At 34.8% G+C, this 22,415-nt stretch overlaps 2 protein-coding genes across 3 annotated transcripts in view; both read right to left on the reverse strand.

Moving 5' to 3' along the window:
- Positions 1–13,429, reverse strand: part of LOC149676639 (glypican-6-like) — a 62,764-nt gene extending 49,335 nt beyond the window's left edge. For both annotated transcript variants that reach the window (XR_016366502.1, XM_089837695.1), the window contains exon 1: positions 12,879–13,429. Coding sequence is in view for 1 of the 2 variants with exons in the window: in XM_089837695.1 (XP_089693821.1) it covers positions 12,879–13,263 (385 nt within the window). In the remaining variant the exon portion in view is untranslated. The remainder of the gene's footprint in view (positions 1–12,878) is intronic.
- A 2,835-nt stretch (positions 13,430–16,264) lies between these two features.
- Positions 16,265–22,415, reverse strand: part of LOC149676640 (glypican-5-like) — a 99,367-nt gene continuing 93,216 nt past the window's right edge. Inside the window, exons 6-7 of the mRNA XM_089837697.1 lie at positions 19,457–19,758; positions 16,265–19,375 (exon numbers count right to left, since the gene is read on the reverse strand). Coding sequence (XP_089693823.1) covers positions 19,170–19,375; positions 19,457–19,758 — 508 coding nt within the window. The 3' untranslated portion in view covers positions 16,265–19,169. The remainder of the gene's footprint in view (positions 19,376–19,456; positions 19,759–22,415) is intronic.

Below are 22,415 nucleotides of genomic sequence, written 5' to 3' on the forward strand. Positions count from 1 at the left end.
TAGAGCCCCTCCCCACGGGGACGGCAAAAAGTACGTAATTCCTTTTTACCTCTGTCGCTATGACCCGCCTCTTCTTTCATATCCCTCCGTCCCGTGGAAGGGGGTCCGCGCGCCCAGATTACTCTGTTCTCTATTCTTACTTCTAAAATTGAATCTATCTCTGATAAAAACCAAGGCTTATGGAATATTTCCAGATAAGTAAAATGGTTTTTAAAATAAATCAAAAATTTTAAATGAAAAAAAAATCAACTTTCTTAAGTAGAAATATGTGATAATTGAGTTAAGAATTCTATAGCATAAATGGGCTGTGTGTGTTCACCACCTGCAGCCCTGCAGCAAAAGTACTTAATCTTCAAATACAAGAGAGTGAGAGGACAATTCAAACCAACCAGAACCCCGCAAAAATGAGATAAATACATAAGAAATATATTAATGAAAAAAGAAAAAATAATAATACTATTTTGATTGTAGTTTTTTTTCCAAAGAAATCCAGAAAGATAAAACGACAGACCATGCAGACGCGACCGGAAATGGGTCTCCCAAAATTCCCAACTGACATACTCTCTATACAAACACCAGGGAATTTAAAACTAAATTACGTAATAATATAATCACATAATAATAGTCCTAAAGTCTGGAGAAATAAAAAATGTATATTTTTTTCAGCCAAGGCTTAAGGTAACTTAACTACGCGCTGAGTTTTTATGGTAATAATGTACCAGTAAATAGACAATGGGTGCCAGGGGTACTAAGATGTTTTGGACCGTGAAAAAAAGCGTGCATGTGTGAAATTTAGTCAAGGGCTCCCCCATTATGACGATTTTCACGTGTTAAGTAAAAGTTCAAGTGGAAAATTGTGGGGTTGCCTGTTTAACTCGACTAAATAATAGAATAAGTATATATAAAAATTGCTGGGTATGGTATTGGTATACTATAATAGAGTTCTACATCCGGTACTGATTTACCAGCTGACAAATGATTAACTTAATATTAGTATTGAATTACAGCCACTCCTTTGTGTAATTCGAAATTAATATATGTATATTATCAGACAGCGTATTGTTTACTTAATTATTATAGCAAATGCAAATAGAAAAGCACAGAAAGATAATTAAATCTATGATAATTAATTTTCAAGAACCAAAAATAATTCTTCCCCAGAATGCCTCAAATTTCAGCGAAATTGGCTATTTTTAATTATTAGATAAATTTTTTAAAAAAGATTTTAATATATAATTGTAAAATAGAGCGCTGATTCCTTAATAAACACTACGCGTTAGGCTTTCCCACGATGTACTCTTATTGGACGCCTAGTACCGCCCACCTGACGTGTTCGTCCAATAGGGCTACTCCCCAGTGCTTATTATATAATTTAATATATAATAATAATATATAATTCCATTTTCTTCAAGGAAGCCATAAAAATTATGATTTTGTTAAGACGAGGGGGCGAGTAACTCCCCCCCCATTCCTAAGTAGTTTTTTTATTGACACGAACTTCCGGAGCGCGGGGGTTTCCGAATATGTGAACCATCCGTATCAAAAAAGGCCTAATCGCGTTTCGAATGGCTAATCATATCTGACACGTTACAGTGCACCTTTTTTTTATATAACTCATGCGTTTAATCATATACTTGCCCTTTCCTTTAAGGGTTTCATATTTTTAAAGAGATCGTCATATCTTAACCTTGGAAATCATGAGGAATTTAAAACCAATATTTGAAACAATTTTTTTTGTCAAGATATTTTTGTATGTGGGTGAAATTTGATATTTTTTTGGGGTCCTCTGATCAATTTTACAGATTAAGTAACTTATATTTAAAGGACTTAGTAACTTACGCTATTAAATTACCTTACATATTTTTTTTTTCAGCGAAGGCTTGATTACCTAGTGTGAACGACACGTCACGTGGTTTAATGAAAAGAAAATAAAAGTTTTGTATACCTAGCTGATTTTTTTTAAAAAAACATCAAACAAAATTTCAATTCCCAAGTCAGTCAGTGAGAGGTTTTACCGAGAGGTAATTCAAGAAGCGATATCTAGTTTACTAGGGAGAAGTTATAAGATGCCTAAGTATTCCCGCGCCTTAGTTCCAGTCCCCCTTTCAAAATACAAGGGGGGACGTAAAAGGAGACCAGGCTATTTCGCCTCTCCTCTCCTCAGTCCGAAAATACGTAATTTTCGTCATTCACGTCGCGCGGACGTAGTTTTCAAGAACCAATGAGATGCTGGTTGTAATTTAGAGGCGGCGGGGATTAACTCCGGACCTACGTTTGGACTGGAGATAAAGCTGAAAATGTGGCTCCCTAGTAAACTAGATATCTCTTCTTGGTAATTTTACTTAATTTATAAGAAACCTGATTTCAAAATTTAAAATGATGATTTCGATTCATATATCAGTCTTAATACCGATAAGTTAAGTAAATCATTAGGGAAAATTTTTAAACATGATTTCAGACTAAACTTTCAGATCACAATTATCCAAGTCAGTGGTGGTTTTACTGAGTAGGAAACCACGTTGGAAAATTTTCCCCGAACCTGATTTCAGATTTTTCAATTCCGACTATCGTATAATAGCAAAACCATCCTTCGTATCCGTGCAATTAACAAACCAATCAATTCCATTAACGTCATACCTACGTCACCAGAGAACAGCGCCTTAAAAAAAATTCTATTACCCACTCAACAATCAGAATATCGAAGCTCTTTCAAATTAGGAACAAAAAAAAATCATTGCAATTTAATCTTTGTGTGGTTAACGCGATAATGGTCTTCACTTGGATCGAGGAATAGTCTGCAGACGCGTGGGTTTGACTTACAAAAAGCCTGAACCTCCATTTAATCATGGCTAGATAATTATGAATAATGAGAAGCAGTCCCCGGGATCGTCCATAAATTAATTCGTTTGAAAAATCTCCGTTGATTCCTACACACATTTTTCCTATTTTTCTTTCAGCGGCTGAATTGGCGCAAAATACTAAACACTGAAGGGGCTAAAGCTCGCCAAAAATGTTTCGTCGCTCATCGCGGCAAAGACAGATCTTTCGCGAAATGAATTCCGGGCGTCTTTCAGTCTGAATTCTTTCACTATTTATTATTTTTTTTTATTTTTATTTAACCAATCGTCATAAATTTCTTTCAATTTAGTCTTCAAGAATTGCCACAGATTTTCATTTTCATAGTTCCCTGACTTTTAAAAGGTTTTCCCTGATCGTCTAGACCTCGGTATTTGCCGAGCACCGAATATTCGTCACTCGCCGAGCACCAAATATTCGCCACTTACCGAGCACGGAGCACCGAATATTCGCCACTTGCCGAATGCCGAGTACCGAATATTCAGCATTTTCCGAGCACCAAATATTCGTCTTTTTCCCCAGAAAAGAGGAGGGGGAGAGAGAGAATAACCCACTAATTAAATAATTGATATAATAATATTTACATCAAAATAAAACTTTAAAATAAACAATTTCTTATTTAGGAATTTGATAACAATAATTAATAAAAACATCAAACCATAAAGACAGTACACTCAAAAAAACAATTATGATAATTCCGTCTTATCTTAAGACAAACAAAACGTTGTTAAGCCTAACAAACCCCAACCGCAGTTTAAAAAGAAACAAATCAGGGATCTTTATACAGCAGCCATAACAGACAAGAAGAAGCGTAACTAATTAATATTAATAAATTTATTATTACAGAGGGGGCCGCAATTAAGGATTTGGGTGTGTATACCATTCCGCGCTAACTAGTTAAAGCGTTCTCTTATCGTCCGGGGTGGTCTAGGAATTATTCGACGAAACCGAAATATTAATTTGGTAAATCAAAATTGAGATAAGATATTTGTATTAAATACATATCAGGTCCAGTTTGGGAAAGGAATTTAAAATTAGAATATGCATGTCGTTTCGTTAATTGGACGAACTAATTGGGGCGTACGTAAAGGGGGGGAGGGTGGATTAAATAAATATCCCCCCTGCCTTCCAGCTAATTAGAGAGCTTTGAGGAATTTGGAAAATAAGGATTTGTTGAAGTATAGCTATAATTCCCAGTTCAATTCAAATTTATAATTGGAGTATAAGTATCTATTAAGGGGGTTTATTGGGACCAGGATATTAATATTTCAACCGTTAAACGTTGCCCTTATGAGGTCAATCAAGGGTCAAGCGTATTTTTAAAAGTAATTAAGAAAGTATACCTTTGAAATTAAGTCTAAAATTTACGTTTTTATCATTGGCTTGGCTTGTTTTTGGGTAGAATCACGATCAGGTCAAAGGTCAAACGTCCTTATAAATCGGTGGATATAATTACCATTATCTTATAGCATGAAAACAAATTTTCTCACGCAAATTCTTTATCCAACATGATCTTACGAATTTGAGCGCGAGCGTCATTTCTCCAGACTTGAAACGTCACTCGTGACGATTTGTTATACTTTTCAATTAGCTCCTCCTACTTTATGTATTTACCTATTCTAAATTTACCAGTAAGGAAATTTTAATTATTGGATTTCAGTATCTTAATTAAGTTAAAGAGGTCATCCGTAAAATACTCTGGATGCAATCTTAGCTTGAAATCGGTGACCCTGACGGTAAAATCATAGAATATACACTCTTGTGTATATTCTATGGTAAAATGGAGATAGAAGTTACATTTTCGACTCGAAACCGCCCCCCTAATTTGTGATGGACTTTGCAAAAAAAGGAGAAACACCCTGTATACATTGCTGCTAATTCTTGGTGGTGACGCACGGCTAGCTAGCTAGCTAGTTTGTGCGGCGTGGCTGAATATTTTGGCAGCATTTATTCAAATAAATCGTGATCCCTGAAGCGAAACCTTTGGAGCAATGTCACTTTTATCTTTATCGGTAAAATTGATGAAATAATTCCTTCTCTTTGCCCCTGAATTCAGTTCCCCCCAAACTCTCTCTCACTCTCTCTTCATCCCAATGGACCAAACATTTTCAATAGATAAATAGTGAAAGGCGTTTTTGACGGTTCGTTGCCTTTATTATTAATGGATTGTATACTTAATTCCGTTCTCCATAGATTTCCCAATTTCCCCCATCTTCTTAACTTAAGCCTTGGCATGATTTAGGCTTAGCTATCCCCCCCCCCTCCTCCATATTATTTATTATATATGGAGTTGAATAATAAAGCGTACATTTTTCCGGATACTGACTGCATGGGATTCGATTCTTGTCTGCATGTATGTATTCTTATTTTTGCCCCAAGAGAGTGAACTGGATGAATTCGAGGGTATTTTTGGTATTTTTCGATCTGCCTCTACTGGATACTTATAGGTAGGATCGACCTTTCTATCAATTTGGGTCCAGTCGACGACATTAAAGAAAATTTAATAAATTTATTAACTTGAAATTTCAAGCAATTAAACATGGTAATTTAGACGTTGAAAGTCAAATAATGTCACTTATTAATATAAGTTAACTAAAGTCATTTAAAAAATTATTCTCGTCTTTATGTTCTCATTTAAACATGTCGATGATAAACTAAGCCGGGTTTTCATTGCGAACAAATTCCTTAGACCACGAAAGCATTAAACCCTCGATTAAAAGCGCATTAAACTAATCCCAAAATAAAATTTTAATCCAATTCGACGGTGCTATCTCTTCAGAAAAATCTCATCCTATCTGGAAAATAAAAAAAGTAAAAATTCCTTTGGCAGCACCTGAGCAGGTAAATAATTGTGGATTTGTCGGCTCCACTTCAAAGGTACACATTCTTATCATCTTTCTTTGCCAAAAAGGAATCCCTCCTCATCCTCCTCTGGTTAATGTTTTAAATCTCTCTCTCTCTCTTATTGCTCTCCCCTCCCGGCTGAATTTTTGATAACCTTTTCCACCTCCACTTAGAAATGCTTATTTTACAAGATGGCGGCGAAGACGGCGTAGGGCGTCCTCCTTTAGCAGTCTGCTTAACTCCACCCTTACACACAAAAACCTACAGAGTTGTATTTGAGATCGTCTCTCTCTCTCTCTCTCTCTCTCTCTCTCACATATAGTACTTATCCCATGAAAATATTCAATCATCTCAATAGTATTAATTGTCACTATAAGATTTATATTTTTGTCAATTTTCCTGGTTCTAAAGCTAAAATTAACGATTTTCTTATTCCTTCTAAATTCTAAAAATTATATTATTCGTGAACTACCTGGGCTAATTTGCTTAACTATTCCATGACTTTAGGCCAACTTATACAATTCCTCGACTATTCTAGGACCTTTTAGGCCAACTTTTACAATTCCTCGACTATTCCTCGACTAACTTATGACCTTTAGGTCAACTTATACAATTCCTTGAATATCACATGACCTTTAAGGTCAACTTATGCAATTCCCTGACTATTCAATGACACTTCAGGCCAACTTATACAATTCCTTGACTATACCATGACATTTTAGGTCAACCTTTACAATTAATCGACTAACTTATGACCTTTTAGGTCAATTTATACCAATTCCTTGTTAATTCCATGACATTTCAAGCCAACTTATGCTATTCCATGACATTTCAAGCCAACTTATGCTATTCCATGACATTTCAAGCCAACTTATGCTATTCCATGACTTTCAAGCCAACTTATGCTATTCCATGACTTTTCAAGCCAACTTATGCTATTCCATGACTTTTCAAGCCAACTTATGCTATTCCATGACTTTTCAAGCCAACTTATGCTATTCCATGACTTTTCAAGCCAACTTATGCTATTCCATGACTTTTCAAGCCAACTTATGCTATTCCATGACTTTTCAACCCAACTTATGCTATTCCATGACTTTTCAAGCCAACTTATGCTATTCCATGACTTTTCAAGCCAACTTATACAATTCCTTGACTATTCCATGACTATTCAGTAAATATTCAAAATTCCGGAAAGATCTCCAAGACCAAATTTTAAAATTCCCTAACTTAGACCAACCCTGAAACCCTAAGAAAATACAAACACCTTCAAAATACCTCCATATATATTTCCAAGCGTTATAAGCTTCTGTTAAACATTCAAGGAGAAAATTATATAAGAAAAAAGTTCATAGTGATCTTAATAACTTCCTACAAGAAAAAGATAAAAAAGCTTTACAAAATCCTTGAGAAAAACTTCATCAAGATGTGACTCGTACACTTAAAACGAGGCTACAACTACAAAAATGATTGGGCTAAGAACAACAATGAATACTTAAGCCTAGCTAGCGCATTCAATTAACATCGCCTTGGTTTTATTTATATATAAAAGGGACTGGTTTTTTAATATTTATAAAAGAAAATTTTCAAGTATTTTAGCGCGAATTTTTTAAAAATGGTTTAAAGAGATGGTAGTGGTTCAAAAATATGTTCTTTTTTAAATTTCATATATAAGAGAAGATTTCAAAGAAGAAGTTGGAACTGAGCCAAAGCATTCCAAGCAATTAATATAACTTATATCTTACAAAACAACATTTTATTTTTATTTTTGGACTAAAAATGATTTTAAAATCAATGATGACGTATTCGTTACGTCGTAAAGAAATAATTCCCCGATATTTCAAATGAAAGCCCAGAAAAATAAAAAATGTACGGGTATATTTGACCTTTTTAGGGCCGTGTTTGACCCTTTATAGGAGCGTATTCGAACATTTATAGGAGCGTATTTAACCAAGAAGCGATATCTAGTTTACTAGGGAGAAGGTTTAATTCGCCACATTTCTAGCTTTATCTCCAGTACAAACGTAGGTCCGCCTCTAAATTACAGCCAGCATCTCATTGGTTCTTGAAAACTCACGTCAGCTCGACGCGAATGACGAAAATTACGTATTTTCCGACTGAGGAGAGGCGAAATAGCCCGGCCTCCCTTTACGTCCCCCCTTGTATTTTGAAAGGGGGGACTGGGACTATGGCGCGCGAATACTTAGGCATCTTATACCTTCTCCCTAATAAACTAGATGTCCCTTCTTGATTTAACCTTTATAGGACCGTATTTGACCCCAATTGTTAGCAGAAACAAAAAAACCCTCATTAAGTTTTAGTTTTAGGCATTAAGGCATCTTTTAAAGTTTATTTTTTCATTAAAGAAAGAAAGCCTCCGTATTAAGCCTTGGCGAAGTAAAGTGTTTATTTTAGAAGGAATTTTAAGTATGTTTCTGGTGTCTCAAAAGTAACGTTCTATTATTTTTCAAGAGTAGTTCGGATTTTTTTTTTCTTGTCGGTATATGTTAATGAACTCGTTTTGACGTTTGTTAAATAGCGAGCACGTGCCAGAAACGAGAGAATTCGGACTAATTTGGCACCCTTAACTCAACATGCAGAGAAAAAGAAAAAGACTAGTCAAGTCTTTTGCCAAGAAATAATTATTAAAAGATTTAAAAAAAATCCACCCACAATCTCTCTACTCTCGCAACTTAATTATATACACAGAGAGTTAAAATTTTACTCTTTTCGTTCTTCCCAAATTACCCAATGCTTCCTAAACAATTTCAATCATTATTCCACAAATTCCCTGATGTTTTCTAAACAATTCCACCAATGTTTTTCAAATTTATCAACGTTTCTTTCCTAAGAGATTTAAAACCATTTTACCAAATTTCTCTACGTCACCCAAAGAATTAAAATCATTTTTTCCGAACTCCTTGACATTTCCCAGACAATTTAAACCATTTCCCCCAAACTCCCTTACGTTCCCAGACAATTCAAACCATTTTCCCCAAACTCCCTTACGTTCCCAGACAATTCAAACCATTTCCCCAAACTCCCTTACGTTCCCAAACTATTTAAAACCATTTTCCCAAACTCCCTTACGTTCCCAGACAATTTAAACCATTTTCCCAAACTCCCTTACGTTCCCAAACAACTTAAAACCACTTTCCCCAAACAGTTCAAACCATTTTCCCCAAACTCCCTTACGTTCCCAAACAACTTAAAACCTTTTTCCCCAAACAGTTCAAACCATTTTCCCCAAACTCCCTTACGTTCCCAGACAATTTAAACCATTTTCCCCAAACTCCTCGATACTCCAAAACCACCATAAATTTTACTCTCATCATTAAAACAATTACTTTTGATAAAAAACAAATTATTTCAAATCAGGCCCCCAAAAACTAAAAGTAAATTTAAAAAATAAATAAAACTAAGAAAATCGCGAGAGAGGTCAAAGGTACATATCATCGTTCTAACCCTCTATAATCGTCTGCTAAAGAAATATAACATTAAAAGTACTGCCAGAGGTGCTCTGAGCCAAAAAAAAATAAATAAAAAATCATCCCATTCCATTCTTAAGTAGTAGTATCCATCCAGTCTAGAAGACAATTAGGAGGGTCTAGGATCAGGTAATTATCCTTTGAGGAAAGAAAAAAACGAGACACGCACCTCAACAAGAAAGCCATGCAACCACGCTAACAAGATGGCGAAATTTGTAGTATAGGGGATGGTAGAAATGATGGCATGGTAAGTTAGGCCTAAGGGCAACTCAGCATTCTGTTCTTCATCCCAAAAAAAAAAAAAAAAAAAAAAACTCGCCAGTAACTAGGATAGGATAGGGGGGAAAGTATAGGGGGGAAAACACCATCTTCAAGAGTTTCCGGAATTTGACTTTTCTGACCCGATGGCGAAAGAAACGGATGCCATCATAGTAGACTTTCACCCAAAAAAATAAAGTAAAATAATTGCGGATGGATGGCCGGCAGCACTGCCTTCTTTCTTATCGCTATAGTTTGGTTTTAACAACAAGTTAAGTCTGTCCTGTAATGTCCCAGGACAGTTTTGTATTTGATGCATTGTATAAAACAAAGCGGAATGTTTTTCAACTACGAATCTACGATGACCCCCCCCCCCCATAATAAATATACAAGCAAATTAAGTTTGTGTCATAATCACTTACAGGGTTGCTAACAAATTTTCAGATTCAAATTCCCTGACTTTGTACGGTTATCCCTGACACTTTATACAATTTTTCCCTGACGTTTTAGGCCCTATTGTCATTTCTCTAAATGTAACAAAACAAATGCGTTTAAAATGTCACCCAGCTGGACGGTTGTACCTCAGACATTTTAGCCACTTTAACCAAATTCCATGAGTTTACCCCGACTTTGTTGAAATTCCCTGACTTTTCCCCGTCTTTGTTAAAATTCCCCGACCTTTTTTAGGCCCATTTTGAAATTTCCCGACCTTTTTTAGGCCCATTTTGAAATTCCCCGACCTTTTTTAGGCCCATTTTGAAATTCCCCGACCTTTTTTAGGCCCATTTTGAAATTCCCCGACCTTTTTTAGGCCCATTTTGAAATTCCCCGACTTTGTAAAATTTCCCGACCTTTTTTAGGCCCATTTTGAAATTCTCCGACTTTGTTAAATTTCCCTGACCTTTTATGGGCCCATTTTTAAATTCTCTGACTTTTCCCCGACTTTCTTATAATTCCCTGACCTTTTTTAGGCCCATTTTGAAATTCCCAAACTTTATTAAAATTCCCTGACCTTTTTTGGGCCCATTTAGAAATTCCCTGATTCTTTTTCCAGGTTTTCCCTGACCAGTGGCAACCCTGGAACCTTATTAAATATGAAATATCTGAATCTGAACCTGATATGGGTTTTATTTTAATTCCCTTTGTGATCCACATAACCCCTCTTTAAAATATCGACATAGCACCCAGTATAATATCCCCATAGCGTTTAACACTGGTATTAAAGGCGAGATACACCCCTTTAAGTTTAAAGGACAAATTAATTCATGACGCAGGGGTTTCTAACTTCCTATCCAAAGTAAGCATCACCTCCCAATGTTTGTAAATGCAAAGGTTTATAATTTATTTCCTTTACAAGCAACATTACTTGACAGAATTTCCGCCTTAACTTCCCTTCAAAGGCCTTAGAAACTTGACGAGTTTAGAATTCTTAATTTAGTTTTAAATTTCGCCAATCTTAAGAGACTAATTAAAATTTATAACATCAGGGAACTCAATTAATTAAGTTTGTTTTAGAATATTCCGCGGTTAAAATCAAAGTTACTTAAATTCAACCAAACACAGACTGCGGGCATTGTTTATGTTTGTTTGTTTGTTTATGACAAAAAGGCTGTAAACAAAACATCCCCCAGGGTGAAATCTAGCCTTAAATGTTAAACTTAATTACTTAAAGTGTTAGTGACATAATTTTCGTCATCCACAAACTTAATATGCGAAAAAAATCCTTGAAAAATCTAGTTTATTATGATATGTTTACTTTTTTATTTGGTTTAGAAGCAATTTAGAAAATTGCAATCAAAGTATTGTGTTTGGAAAAGGCTTAGTTAAAATTTTGTTTCGTTTGATGACGTAGTAAGGAGAAAGTTTCTCTCTAGATATCGCTCACGTGACGCCTGTTAGTGTCTCCGCGCCTTGTTAAGCCTGTTTTATTCAGATTCGCGCGGCATTAGTAGACTCGGGAGTCTCGTGCGCTCGCGCTTGGCTTTCCCGCGAGATGCCGTGAGTGACGTATCAAGGAGAAAAACCCGCCAAAAATATTCTCCGCAAATTTCCTTTTGCCCCCCAAATTTCAAATGTTAGAAGTGTTTTTTCTGTGTTTTCCCTCATATTTAAATATTTATCAAGCATAATTTTGGAATCAGAAGAGTTTAAACTCTCAAAAAAGTAAGGTTTTCTTTAGATTTGAGATAATTTTTAAATCACGTCGCTATTCCTTTAACCAAATTAATAATAAATATACGACTAATTTTAATTTAAAAAAAACGTGTTTGTCTTTTCTTCTCTATAGGTTTAGTTAACGATGTCAAGGGTCAATCTGTTTTTAATTAATTATTTAGTTTTAATTGAAGTAATTTAAGGGCAGCCCATTCTCCGAGAAACTTCCTAAGCTTCATTTATTTTATGGAAAATGGTATCAAGTTCAAGTTAAGTATTTAATTTCAGAGGGGGGGGGTAGGGGACACGCATGACGACGCGTGCGTCATTGCTTCTGGTTGGCATCTCTACATTCTTCACATGACCCCAAACGTTACCCAACCTCCCCCAATAATATGGTCATATCCCTGTTGTTTCATACTGTCTTTAAACGTTATTGAGCCCTTAAAAATAGTTTTAAATTTGCTTCAGGAAGGAACAACATCTTAAAGCAATTATAAGTATATTATATGTCTTAGGGCAAAAGTCTGCAAAGGTGTGAATTACTCTTGTTTTTTATGCGTAAAGCTATTAAGCTCATGGCCACCATATAAAACACGTGCCATCAAACCCAGACCAGACCAGAGACGCTAAAAGAGAGGAGGGACCGGCGGGGGGGGGGCTAGACGGGGGACGGGTGAAAAGCACCATTGGCACCCCATAAATAGTCGCCTTTATTCTCTTTCTATGAGCTAAGCCTAATACTTAAAACCATGGACTGACTATTTATTGAAGACAAAAAAGGTACCTTGTTTCAAAAATTGACCCACCTCCCTTGGTTAACTCATGCTTCTAGTGGTTCAACACCTCTACAAGAATTTCAAATACTTGGCAAATAGGTTAGGCCTAACGTTTTTAGACTGTTCAACCTTTACGTAACACGAAGATTACAAAGTTCTTGGCTCAATTTAAAACCACAAACAATTGTATATTACATGTTTACGAAGTGAATTAATATTAGACATGCCGATCCTAAGCCTAAACCCAACTCGACCCCGCAAAATCACGCGTTGACCTTTGGGTAGCTTTATTACAAAGAGGTCCACATAAAACCCAAGCTAAGCCTAACGAATCTAATGATTACTTCAATTTTCGAATAATCTCGTTCATGCGATTTTTCAATTTAAGCTAATTTCACGTCTACTACACGAACATTACAAAACACAACTTCGTTACACAATCGCTAAGCCTCGGCTATTTATCTGTCAATGCAAGAGTGAAAAAAAAATTGAAACTTACCCGAAATCGCGGTTTGAGGAACGTCTTCTTCCCTAAATATTCCTTTCGCTTTGTAGGCGTATTTGACGCTGGAACAAGCCAAATCCACGACAGGTGGAGGTTCGTGAATGCCCGTTGGTGTGCAGTTAAATAGTTCTAATAACCCGAGAAAAATTAGACAAAATAATGTTCGTTTCGTAACGCGGCAGACTCCGAGGTTTCTAAGCCAAGGCTTAGTATCTTCCCCGGATTTCTCGTTAGTCCTAGCCCGTACCGTGAGCGCTGATTTTCCGCCGGGAATCATGACGACGGGGGTTTCTTTTTTGCTGGGTAGATTTCCCGTTCCTAAATTATTAAGTTTTCGGATCAAAATTTCGCGAATTAGAGTTACTTGGCGATCGGTCATCTAAGACGGACACATTCTGGACACTTTAACGTATAATCCATGTTATTTGACAGCGTGTTGACGTTGTAAACTAAACGCAAATCGCGCCAAAAATAGCGGCACCTAAACCGACGGAACACGGGGAAATCTGACGAACAATGTCTGCCCGTGCGCTGTACAGTTTCCCCTCCAGTAAATGAGAGGACAAATACCAAAAATACGTAATTTTGAATTGGTTCCTTTCCCTCTTGCGGGGATTTTTCTTACCATCGAGCTTTGCCGTCACAGACTTACTAGGCTGGTGCCCATCACTGATTTTCAACACGCTTTCTGATTGGTCGAAATTTCTTGGACATAATGCAGAGGATTGTGGTACGTTTCTTTGTAGGTTTTTCGGTGATTTTTAGGATGATGATTTGATCTTCATTCACGATTTTTACACCACACGATTTCATCTCATGAAAAGTTTACCCATGAATCACGCTTTTTTTAGGCCAAAATTGTTTGTTCACTCTTGAAGTTTTAAATTTAAAACTCGTTTACTTGTATAGTTTCGTTGCTGAAATAGTTCTAGAAAATATTTAAATGAAATAGATTTTAATTGAAGGTTGATTAGTTTTAATTTACATCGACAACATTTAGGGCTTATGATTACCACAAATTATCAGGTTTATCTAGATTATTAATGGAACATTAACTAAAACTAACTTTCAAAGAAGACTTAGTAGTGCTAATTACTTAAATGAGATAATGACATCATAATTCAAATTTAAAACTCTTCTACTACTGCTATCTAGCGTCGTCTAATCCAAAAACATTTTAGATTAATTTATTTCACAAAATAATTCACTCAAAATTAACAATAAACTAGCATAATTAAACTAGTTTAATTATTTTCGATAAGTAAAACCATAAAACTAATCGATTTTTGACGTCACTTTTTCCCACTAGATGGCGGATTTTAGTTTAGCAGCGCGTGGATAAAAAACGACTTCTCGATAGATCACGCACCAAATTCCATTTTTAAAAACGAACACAGTTAAGCCTAATTTTAAACACGTAGCTTCGTAGACCAGTAATTTTCAAGGAGCTCGTTTACTAAAACCAAACTTAGAACTAAATTTTGGTGGGTTATTACTTAGGCCTTGGTTCCTCTAAAGACGACGTAACTTCTCCGGAACATCCAGCTTGTCATTCGTGTCAGTACAGAGACTTATTTAACATCGTACTCAAGGAACTCATTGAAGAACGAACCAATCGTAGAGAAAGGGAAATCTTCCTGCTGGACCTTCGGGGTGGGAAATGAGCCTTGAATATAGCGAAAATAGTAAAAAGCGACCTAAGTCTGGTTTTAAAAAGTTATGGAAAAGCCCAAGTACTTGGAGCTTTACAAACAAGAAGAAGTAATCGAGTGAAATATAAAAAAAAATTTAAAAAATGTATTTGTTAAAATTCAACCATTGCTCCAAAATTGTTGACGAAATGTATTATATTAATGCACAAATAAAGCCAAATTGTTTTAAATCCTTTGCAATCATTAAGCAGAATTAGGCTTAACAGGGGGCAACTTGCCCAGCATGCTGACGTCATCATGTCTCGTGCGAAATTCAAATGCACGAGCCCAAAAACTCACGCGCCATTTTAAATTGTTTTAAAAACGGTTTAGGCCTAACTTTTTGACAAAATGGAGTTTCAAGATATAAAAGACGATCTTGAAGATAAAGTTACTTCTAAACAAGAAGAGGGATCAGAAAAATCCGTAGATGACGTACCAGGAGCTCATGGAGACCTGGATTTAACAACTGCAGCAACAGGTTCTAAGTCTTAAGGTGTCTTTTCTTTAAAAAATATTAATGGCATATTTTTAGATCGGATCGTTTCCAAGGTAGTTAGAAAAGTACTGAAGGATCTCAATATCGTGTCCGATGAAAATACGAATGACTTTGATGAAAGTTTACAACGAGATGATGACGTAGATGACGCGTCGTCAAATAGATCCACGGAATCAGGTTAAATAGATACCCAAGATATCTAATTAAATTAATGTTGACTTTGCAATTAACATTCAGGTTCAAGTTGGGAAACAGTTTCGGAAGCTGATCAACGTGATAAATACGAAGACTTGGTTCATGGACTTTTAACCCGAGCTTTCATTGAAGAAAGACGTCGCAGTGAAATGGCCGAAGCTAGAATTTACCAGGTTGAAAAGATTTTGAACCAGGACATCCTAACGTCGGTTGAAAACTTGAGACACGATGTCATGAAACTAAGTATTTTGTTGAACGAACCCAATAAAGCTCGGGATGAAATACAACGCAGTTTAAACGAAAAGGATTCCATGAATCGCGTTCTGGAGGTCAAATAGGAATGATACAATTCATAAGATATGTTCGCCATAAGTTTGTTACAAACTGGAGCTTGTCATGAATTGATTGAAGTAGGTCATAGATTCGAGGAAAAGCGATGACGACTGGTGACTGGGGCGCTGTTAAAGGCTTAGCACAGACTAAATAGGTATAGATGGACTGCAAAATTAACCACCGAGTGATAGGACTTCAATTCTCGCTTGTCGTTCTCGAACTAGCTCGAGCTTTAAGTCTCTCTCTCACACATTACGAAGTATATGAAGTGTCAGACTTATGGAAGAACATATCTTATAAACTTATGGCGCATTGGTTAAATTAGCTTTAACTTTTTAATACTGTATTTTTTGCAGGAACGAATATGCATTCTTAAAAATCAATACGAAAATTTGCGTAAAGAGTGCGATGATTGCCTGAAACAACGCGATATTTTGGAGAGAGATAATATGGCACTAAGCCAACTTGTTAACAAAAATACCAACTAAACATATTCCGTTTGGAACACCTAACTTCAATTTTGAACTCACCTTTATCTAAATTCCGTCCAATCTTGATAGAATAGTTTTCCTGATAAAATGCCAAAAATTCACGCAAATTCGGCCATAAAAAAAAACAAACCCCCACCTATATTCATGGGAAGAAAGTTCAAAATTCACAAATTAATTTTCTATAAAAGTTTATCGTTTTTTTTAATGTTATCAGTTTTAACCAGCCACGTTTATAATTAATTACAAGAATTCATTATTGTTATTAGTTGTTTTTGTTTTAGTCTACCCTGTTTGGCGCTAAATAAACAAAATAAGCCTATTTTTATTTTTTTTTTTCTTTTTCTTTAAACACACACAAAAAATTTTCAATTTAATTAAAAACTACTGTTTCTTCAATTAATTATTGATTGGTTTCTTTTTTTTCTTTTTTTTTGAATTAAAACATGGGTCGGAAGATCATCATGAATCATGAAAATGTTTTCATGAATGTATTGCGCCAGGCCTTTCAAGGAATATTTTTTTTCTTCTTCATGCATTTCTTAATTAGTTTTGTAATTATTACAAAAACAATTTATTTCTTAATGAAGCACTTTGATGCATATGGATTTTTGCTTAGGTTTAATTTGAATTAAATTAAATTAAACCTAAAGTAGTATTAAAGTGTTTGTTTGTTTGTTTGTATGTATGCTTGGGGGAAGGGGGGGGGATTTTTTGAAAAATTATTGGTATTTTTTAAATATATTTTAATTTAAATAAACCCATTTTAATTATTATTTCTTTTTGCATTGAATTAATTATTTTTTTTGCGGTTTCAGGATTGGCACTGTTTGTTTTTTTTTGAAGAATACCTTTGTAGTTTTTCTGTTGTTTTTGTTTTTTTTTTTAAATTTAAACACAACTTTTTACAAGCAAATAGACTAGTATTTGTTTTTTAAAAAAATAATTAAAAATTTATAAATGGGGTTTTTTATTTTAGCTGAAATTAGTTTCTTTTTAAAAAATACCAATTTAGGCCCAGTTTTTTTTTTAAATTGAAGAATGATATTATTATTATTATTGCATAAATTATGTATATTAGTTGCAATTTTTTTTTTTTGTTTCACTGCCATTGCTCAAAAATTCATAACGAATTCAGCTAATTATTTACAAAATAAATTCACCCAGTTAGAATTTAAATTAATTAAAATTCGAATTATTAAAATATAACTGGGGTAAGGTTAAATATAAGTTAAGGGTTTGTTTCTTTTAATTATTTCTTTTTGCTTAATTTCTCACTAGCCCTGACATCGCGCGAAACATTTTTTTTTTTTCTTCTTTCAAATTGTAATTTACATTTGGTTGCATTTGCATATTTTTCAAATCCCGTATTTTATTTTATTTTATTTTTTTTAATTTTCCTATTTTGATAATTATTTTTTTTTTTTTTTAAATTTCATGTTTTTGAAAAATACCTTAATTTGTTAAATGCCTAAGTTTTTGTTTGTTTTTTTTTCTTTTACTTCTTTTTAAATATTCAACTTAAAATTGACAAAAACAAAATCAGTTTTTAAACTCGTTTAAATATATACATTATTTATTTTTTTTTGTCAATTAGGAATTATTTTTTTTAAAATAAGAAAGCGCAAATTTTTAATTTGCAGAATATGTTTTTTTTTTTGAAGTTGATTAAAACTTCTTAATTAACGGGAAGAAAAAGAATTATTATAATAAAATCCCGATATTTAAGAATTAATCAACTTAATTTTTTTCGTGTTAGTTTATTGTTTATTCCGAAATATCCCCTATTTATTTTTTAAATCCAAATTAAAAGCGAAATTAATTAAAATTAAGCGATTCATTTTGGAATTATGTGTAATTAACTTTTAAATCATTTGTTTCAATTTATTTTGTTTTTTTTTTTGTTTCTTTAAGACTAGTTGTAATTCCTCCAAAAAAAGCTCAGTTCTACTTTTCTTTTTAAATGCTTTATCCAAAAATTAAAATGGCTTTGCGAAATTAATAATAATAAAAAAAAACATTAATAGCTGCGTTTCGTTTCTTGAAGTTTTTGAAAAACATTTCTTTACTACACCCAGATTCGCTTTTAATTTCATGGCCCTAACTCGCCCCTGATTGGTTAATTCATTACACCCACAAACTGTGGTCCTATCAGCCAAGCCTAATTTGATTTATAGGCTTACGTGTTTTCAACTGCGCAAAAGTCTTATTTCCGCCGGGCCCATCTTGTTTTTTTATTTTTTAAAGTATATAGGGGTATAAGTATTTAAAGTTAATTTCGTCGTTAATTAGTTAAGCATTGATTAAATTAAAAACTCGAACACCTACAAGGGGGATTTAACATCCATCGAGAGAGCCAGCTCTGTCGACGACAAAAACAGATAAACAATGAAATAAATTAATTGTTATTTTATTGTTTATGCCTTCTTCAACAGCAGAACTTTCGATATAGTTTCTGTGTCATTACGTCATTAAAAACCCACCAAAGAACGTTTTCCCGTCGCTGCTGTACCGTTTTATGTTCATTTTAAGTCCTTTCTCATGTTATTTTGTATTTTTTTTTTTTTGAAAAATTATCACATTCCTTTTCATTTAATTTACACAATTTAGGTTTTTCAAATGTCTGAAATTGTCGCTGAAAAAAATTCATTCAACCAACGCGAAGCGGCGGCGTTTTCATAGCGGAGTAAAATACAACTCGCGTCATAACGGAGTTTTTTGTTTTTCGCTAAATTTAGTTTATAATATAAACCACACCTATAACTTAATAAAAACTCCAAAAAGAATTTTTTTCTTTTTTGAAGCTACGACATTAAAATGTTTATAGAGGTATATTTTTAATTTTTTAATTAATATAAATAACTAAAAAATAAAAAATTATAGTTCGTCGATTAATTAACGGGCTTTTAATTATTAAGTCCTCGTTAAACAGTGGCACTTGAATTAAAAAAAAAAAAATAACTCACGACATTTGTTAGGAAAACCACTTTCCATCTCTTGATTTTCTTTTTGGGTTCATAGTTCAAACCCAGTAACACACACACACAGTCATTCCTTCGCTTTACCCACATTTAAATGCTCACCAAAGTTGAAGTAGGATCCGAGATTTCAGATTATGATACAAGGATAATGACGTAAAAGCTGCGACAGCCAATAAGATAAACGAACTATCCCTAATAGATGGCGCTGTGTTTCCACTAGGTTTCTTTCCGGTAGCCGATTTATGATTAATTTTATCATCAAAGCCTAGATCGTCTTGTCCTTTGTCCGGTTTTGGATGAGGTTCTAATAAAAATGGAACAAGTCCTTAAAAATTGAACGCCGATTGCCTAGAAAACAAAAACCCTCAAAAGGTCATGAACTTACCACCATTATCTTCATCATCACCGCTACCAGAACCATCTACAAGATCCTCGTCATCCGTGTCGTCTAATCGGTTATGATAGGAACCACTACCCGATCCTTCGACGTTATAAGAATCAGATTGAGGTACCGAGAGAGCTTTATCATTCAAAACTTGTTTCAAATGCATTAATTTATCGACTAAAGTCGGTACAGGCGATGAAACCGCCGGAATTAAAGTTGCACCGCTACTATTTTTAGCGGAACGAAATTCTGGGTTGTATTTCATAGCTGATATACCAACTCCGGCTATCGTTTTATAATACCTAAAAGTAAAAAGAAACAATTCGGGTTTTTTAAAACACACGCAAAACACAAACCAGCCGGCCAGCCATGAATAGTACCAAGCTATATCTTTTACCACCCCATCTCAGAAAGAAAAAGTAAAAAACCTGGAAATTGACCTTTTTGACCATTTCATTTTTCCCTAGGGTCTCATAGGTCTACCTAACATACCGAACCGGAAGTTGAAGACTCCCTAGTCTCCAATTGCACGTTTGTACGCCGGAAATGTACCGTACCGTGCTTGCTATGATTTTTGGAGCAATGTTTAATAACCTTAAGAATGACCAACGTTTCTTGACAGTAATACTTAAAGGCAGGCTAACCATTCCAACCCTAAGAAATAGCTGTCAAGTTGATGGGGAGGGGGAAACCTTCACTAAACCGGAAGTTAAACTTATACAACAAACAGTTGCTCTGAATAAACGAACCCACGATTAACTAATTATCTTGACGAACGTTTTATGAAAATAAGGGAGAATTTTATCACAATAAACGCATATGGTACACGCCTAAGGTCATGACCTTAACACACGAACACAATAATATCGAAACCAAAGGTTGCGTTATAGGAGAGAGTAGTTGAAGTTCGATCCATAAAAGAGGAGGGGTTTGTCTAATAAGTCACGTGAATATGACGTCGTTAGCAACAGTAGAACAAGGTTCATTATTTTATAGATTCAAACTATTCTTCGGATCCAATCCAATTAAAACGTCACGTGCACATGCTCTATATATATAAATAAAAACACTCGATAGTCACGTGGTAATGAAATCAACCAATAGAAAGAGGTAGTGAAGTCTACGGCGCGGTTTATGAAAGGAAATGTCATAAAAACGTCTTTTTCTCTCTCTTTCTTTGGGAAATAGGGTTAGGGTTAGCGTTAGGCTTAGTGAAGGGTGGAAAATTTATGATTGATGCTAGGCCCTGCACGAGTGTACCAATACCAGGTGGTTGTGCCATCAATATACGAGAAAGAGTCCATGCCGGGACATACTCGAGTATCTCTGTAGTACCACAGTTGTCTGCTATTGAAGGTTTATACATCAATAGGTGCCAAAAACATGGCCATGGTCAAATTGCTTAATATTAACTAACTTATTCGAAATAGTTTAGGGGTCCCCGAGGGCATTACAAATCAATACGTCATCAGTGACGTAATAAGGAAGTACTAGCATTACACACAACAGGTCTAACTATGATAAGTTATCAGTTTCGAAACTTAAATTTCGGTTCAAATTTATTTAATAACTAAACTTAGAGCTTAATCTTTCAAAAGAAAAAAGTTTTAAAAAATTTTTAATGACGTCATTGGTTTTAATACTTTGATGGATTAGTTTAAAAATTTCCTCGTTTCACAGACCGATAAGAGGACCGGCCATTTTGATTTAAAAAAAGTTTCAAAATAAAAACAATTTTTAAGTTGAAAGATAATTTTGTTGACAATTTTAAATTCTTGTTAACTAAATTCTGCCCGAAAATAAACTAAAGCTGGGAGTCATTGACTCTTCGACAATTTAATATTTTTTCTGGGAAATTATCCAAGAAAAACAATTATTTTTAAACTGAAAAAAATAAAAGTTTGGTTTCTATAAGTATATATGATGAAATACTTTGAACCTTAACCTTAGGCTTCAAAACCTTAAGGCGTAAAGTTACGTTACTAGATTCTACTAGCGTCAGGTTTAAAAAGGGACAAAGTTTCAAAGAACAAAAAAGTAGATTGAATCTCAATTTGCGATCTCCGGTAACAATGAGAAACTTTCTCTAGGTTATCTGTCGCGTTCACGATTTAATAATTAATACCTTCAAACCTACGTAAAGGTTAGGTTCATATAACACCCGAATTCTATCCTTGTTCTAAGATTCCTTCGTTAACAGAGATAAAATGAACAAACCATAGTTCTAGTAGATAACATCGAAAGTAAATTAACACAAAACTATCATTGAAAATCTTTTATTTCTCTCTGTTAACTTAACCCTTGGTCAGACGAAACTTTACCGCCAGAACCGTACGGCAAGACTTAGGAGGGGTGTGACGTACAACTAATCCAATCTAACTGCCAGCTCTTCATATAGGGAGAAGGTTTAAATTCGCTGCCACATTTCCAGCTTTATCTCCAGTCCAAACGTAGACGTGTCCGGAGTTAATCCCCGCCGCCTCTAAATTACAACCAGCATCTCATTGGTTCTTGAAAACGCACGTCAGCGCGACGCGAATGACGAAAATTACAGTCATATTTTCCGACTGAGGAGAGGCGAAATAGTTCGGCCTCCTTTTACGCCCCCCCTTGTTTTTTGAAAGGGGGACTGGGACTATGGCGCGCAAACACTAAGACATCTTATACCTTCTCCCTAATAAATTAGATATCGTTTCTTGCATGTACTTTGGAAGATTATGGTTAGTGTACAAGAAGAAGAACGCCAATAATTTTGATAACTTCCGAGCATAGTTGGGGAAACTATTTCCTCTGTCTTTTGAAAGAGCAGCAGCTAAGGGAAGTTATTCCAGCGAAAATGATCAAGTTGATTTTGCGGCGATGCGAAAAGATTTTTCTCTCTCTATAGTCGCGAGGAAAAAGATCGAATTGCTAGTTTCCGAAAGCTATTTGATCTAGGTATACCGAACGACGACGAAAA

The sequence above is a fragment of the Phalangium opilio genome, unplaced genomic scaffold, assembly GCF_054372755.1.
Source record: "Phalangium opilio isolate 3A_F unplaced genomic scaffold, DU_Popi_V2 ptg000045l_1, whole genome shotgun sequence".
In the NCBI taxonomy this organism is placed as follows: Eukaryota; Metazoa; Arthropoda; class Arachnida; order Opiliones; family Phalangiidae; genus Phalangium; species Phalangium opilio.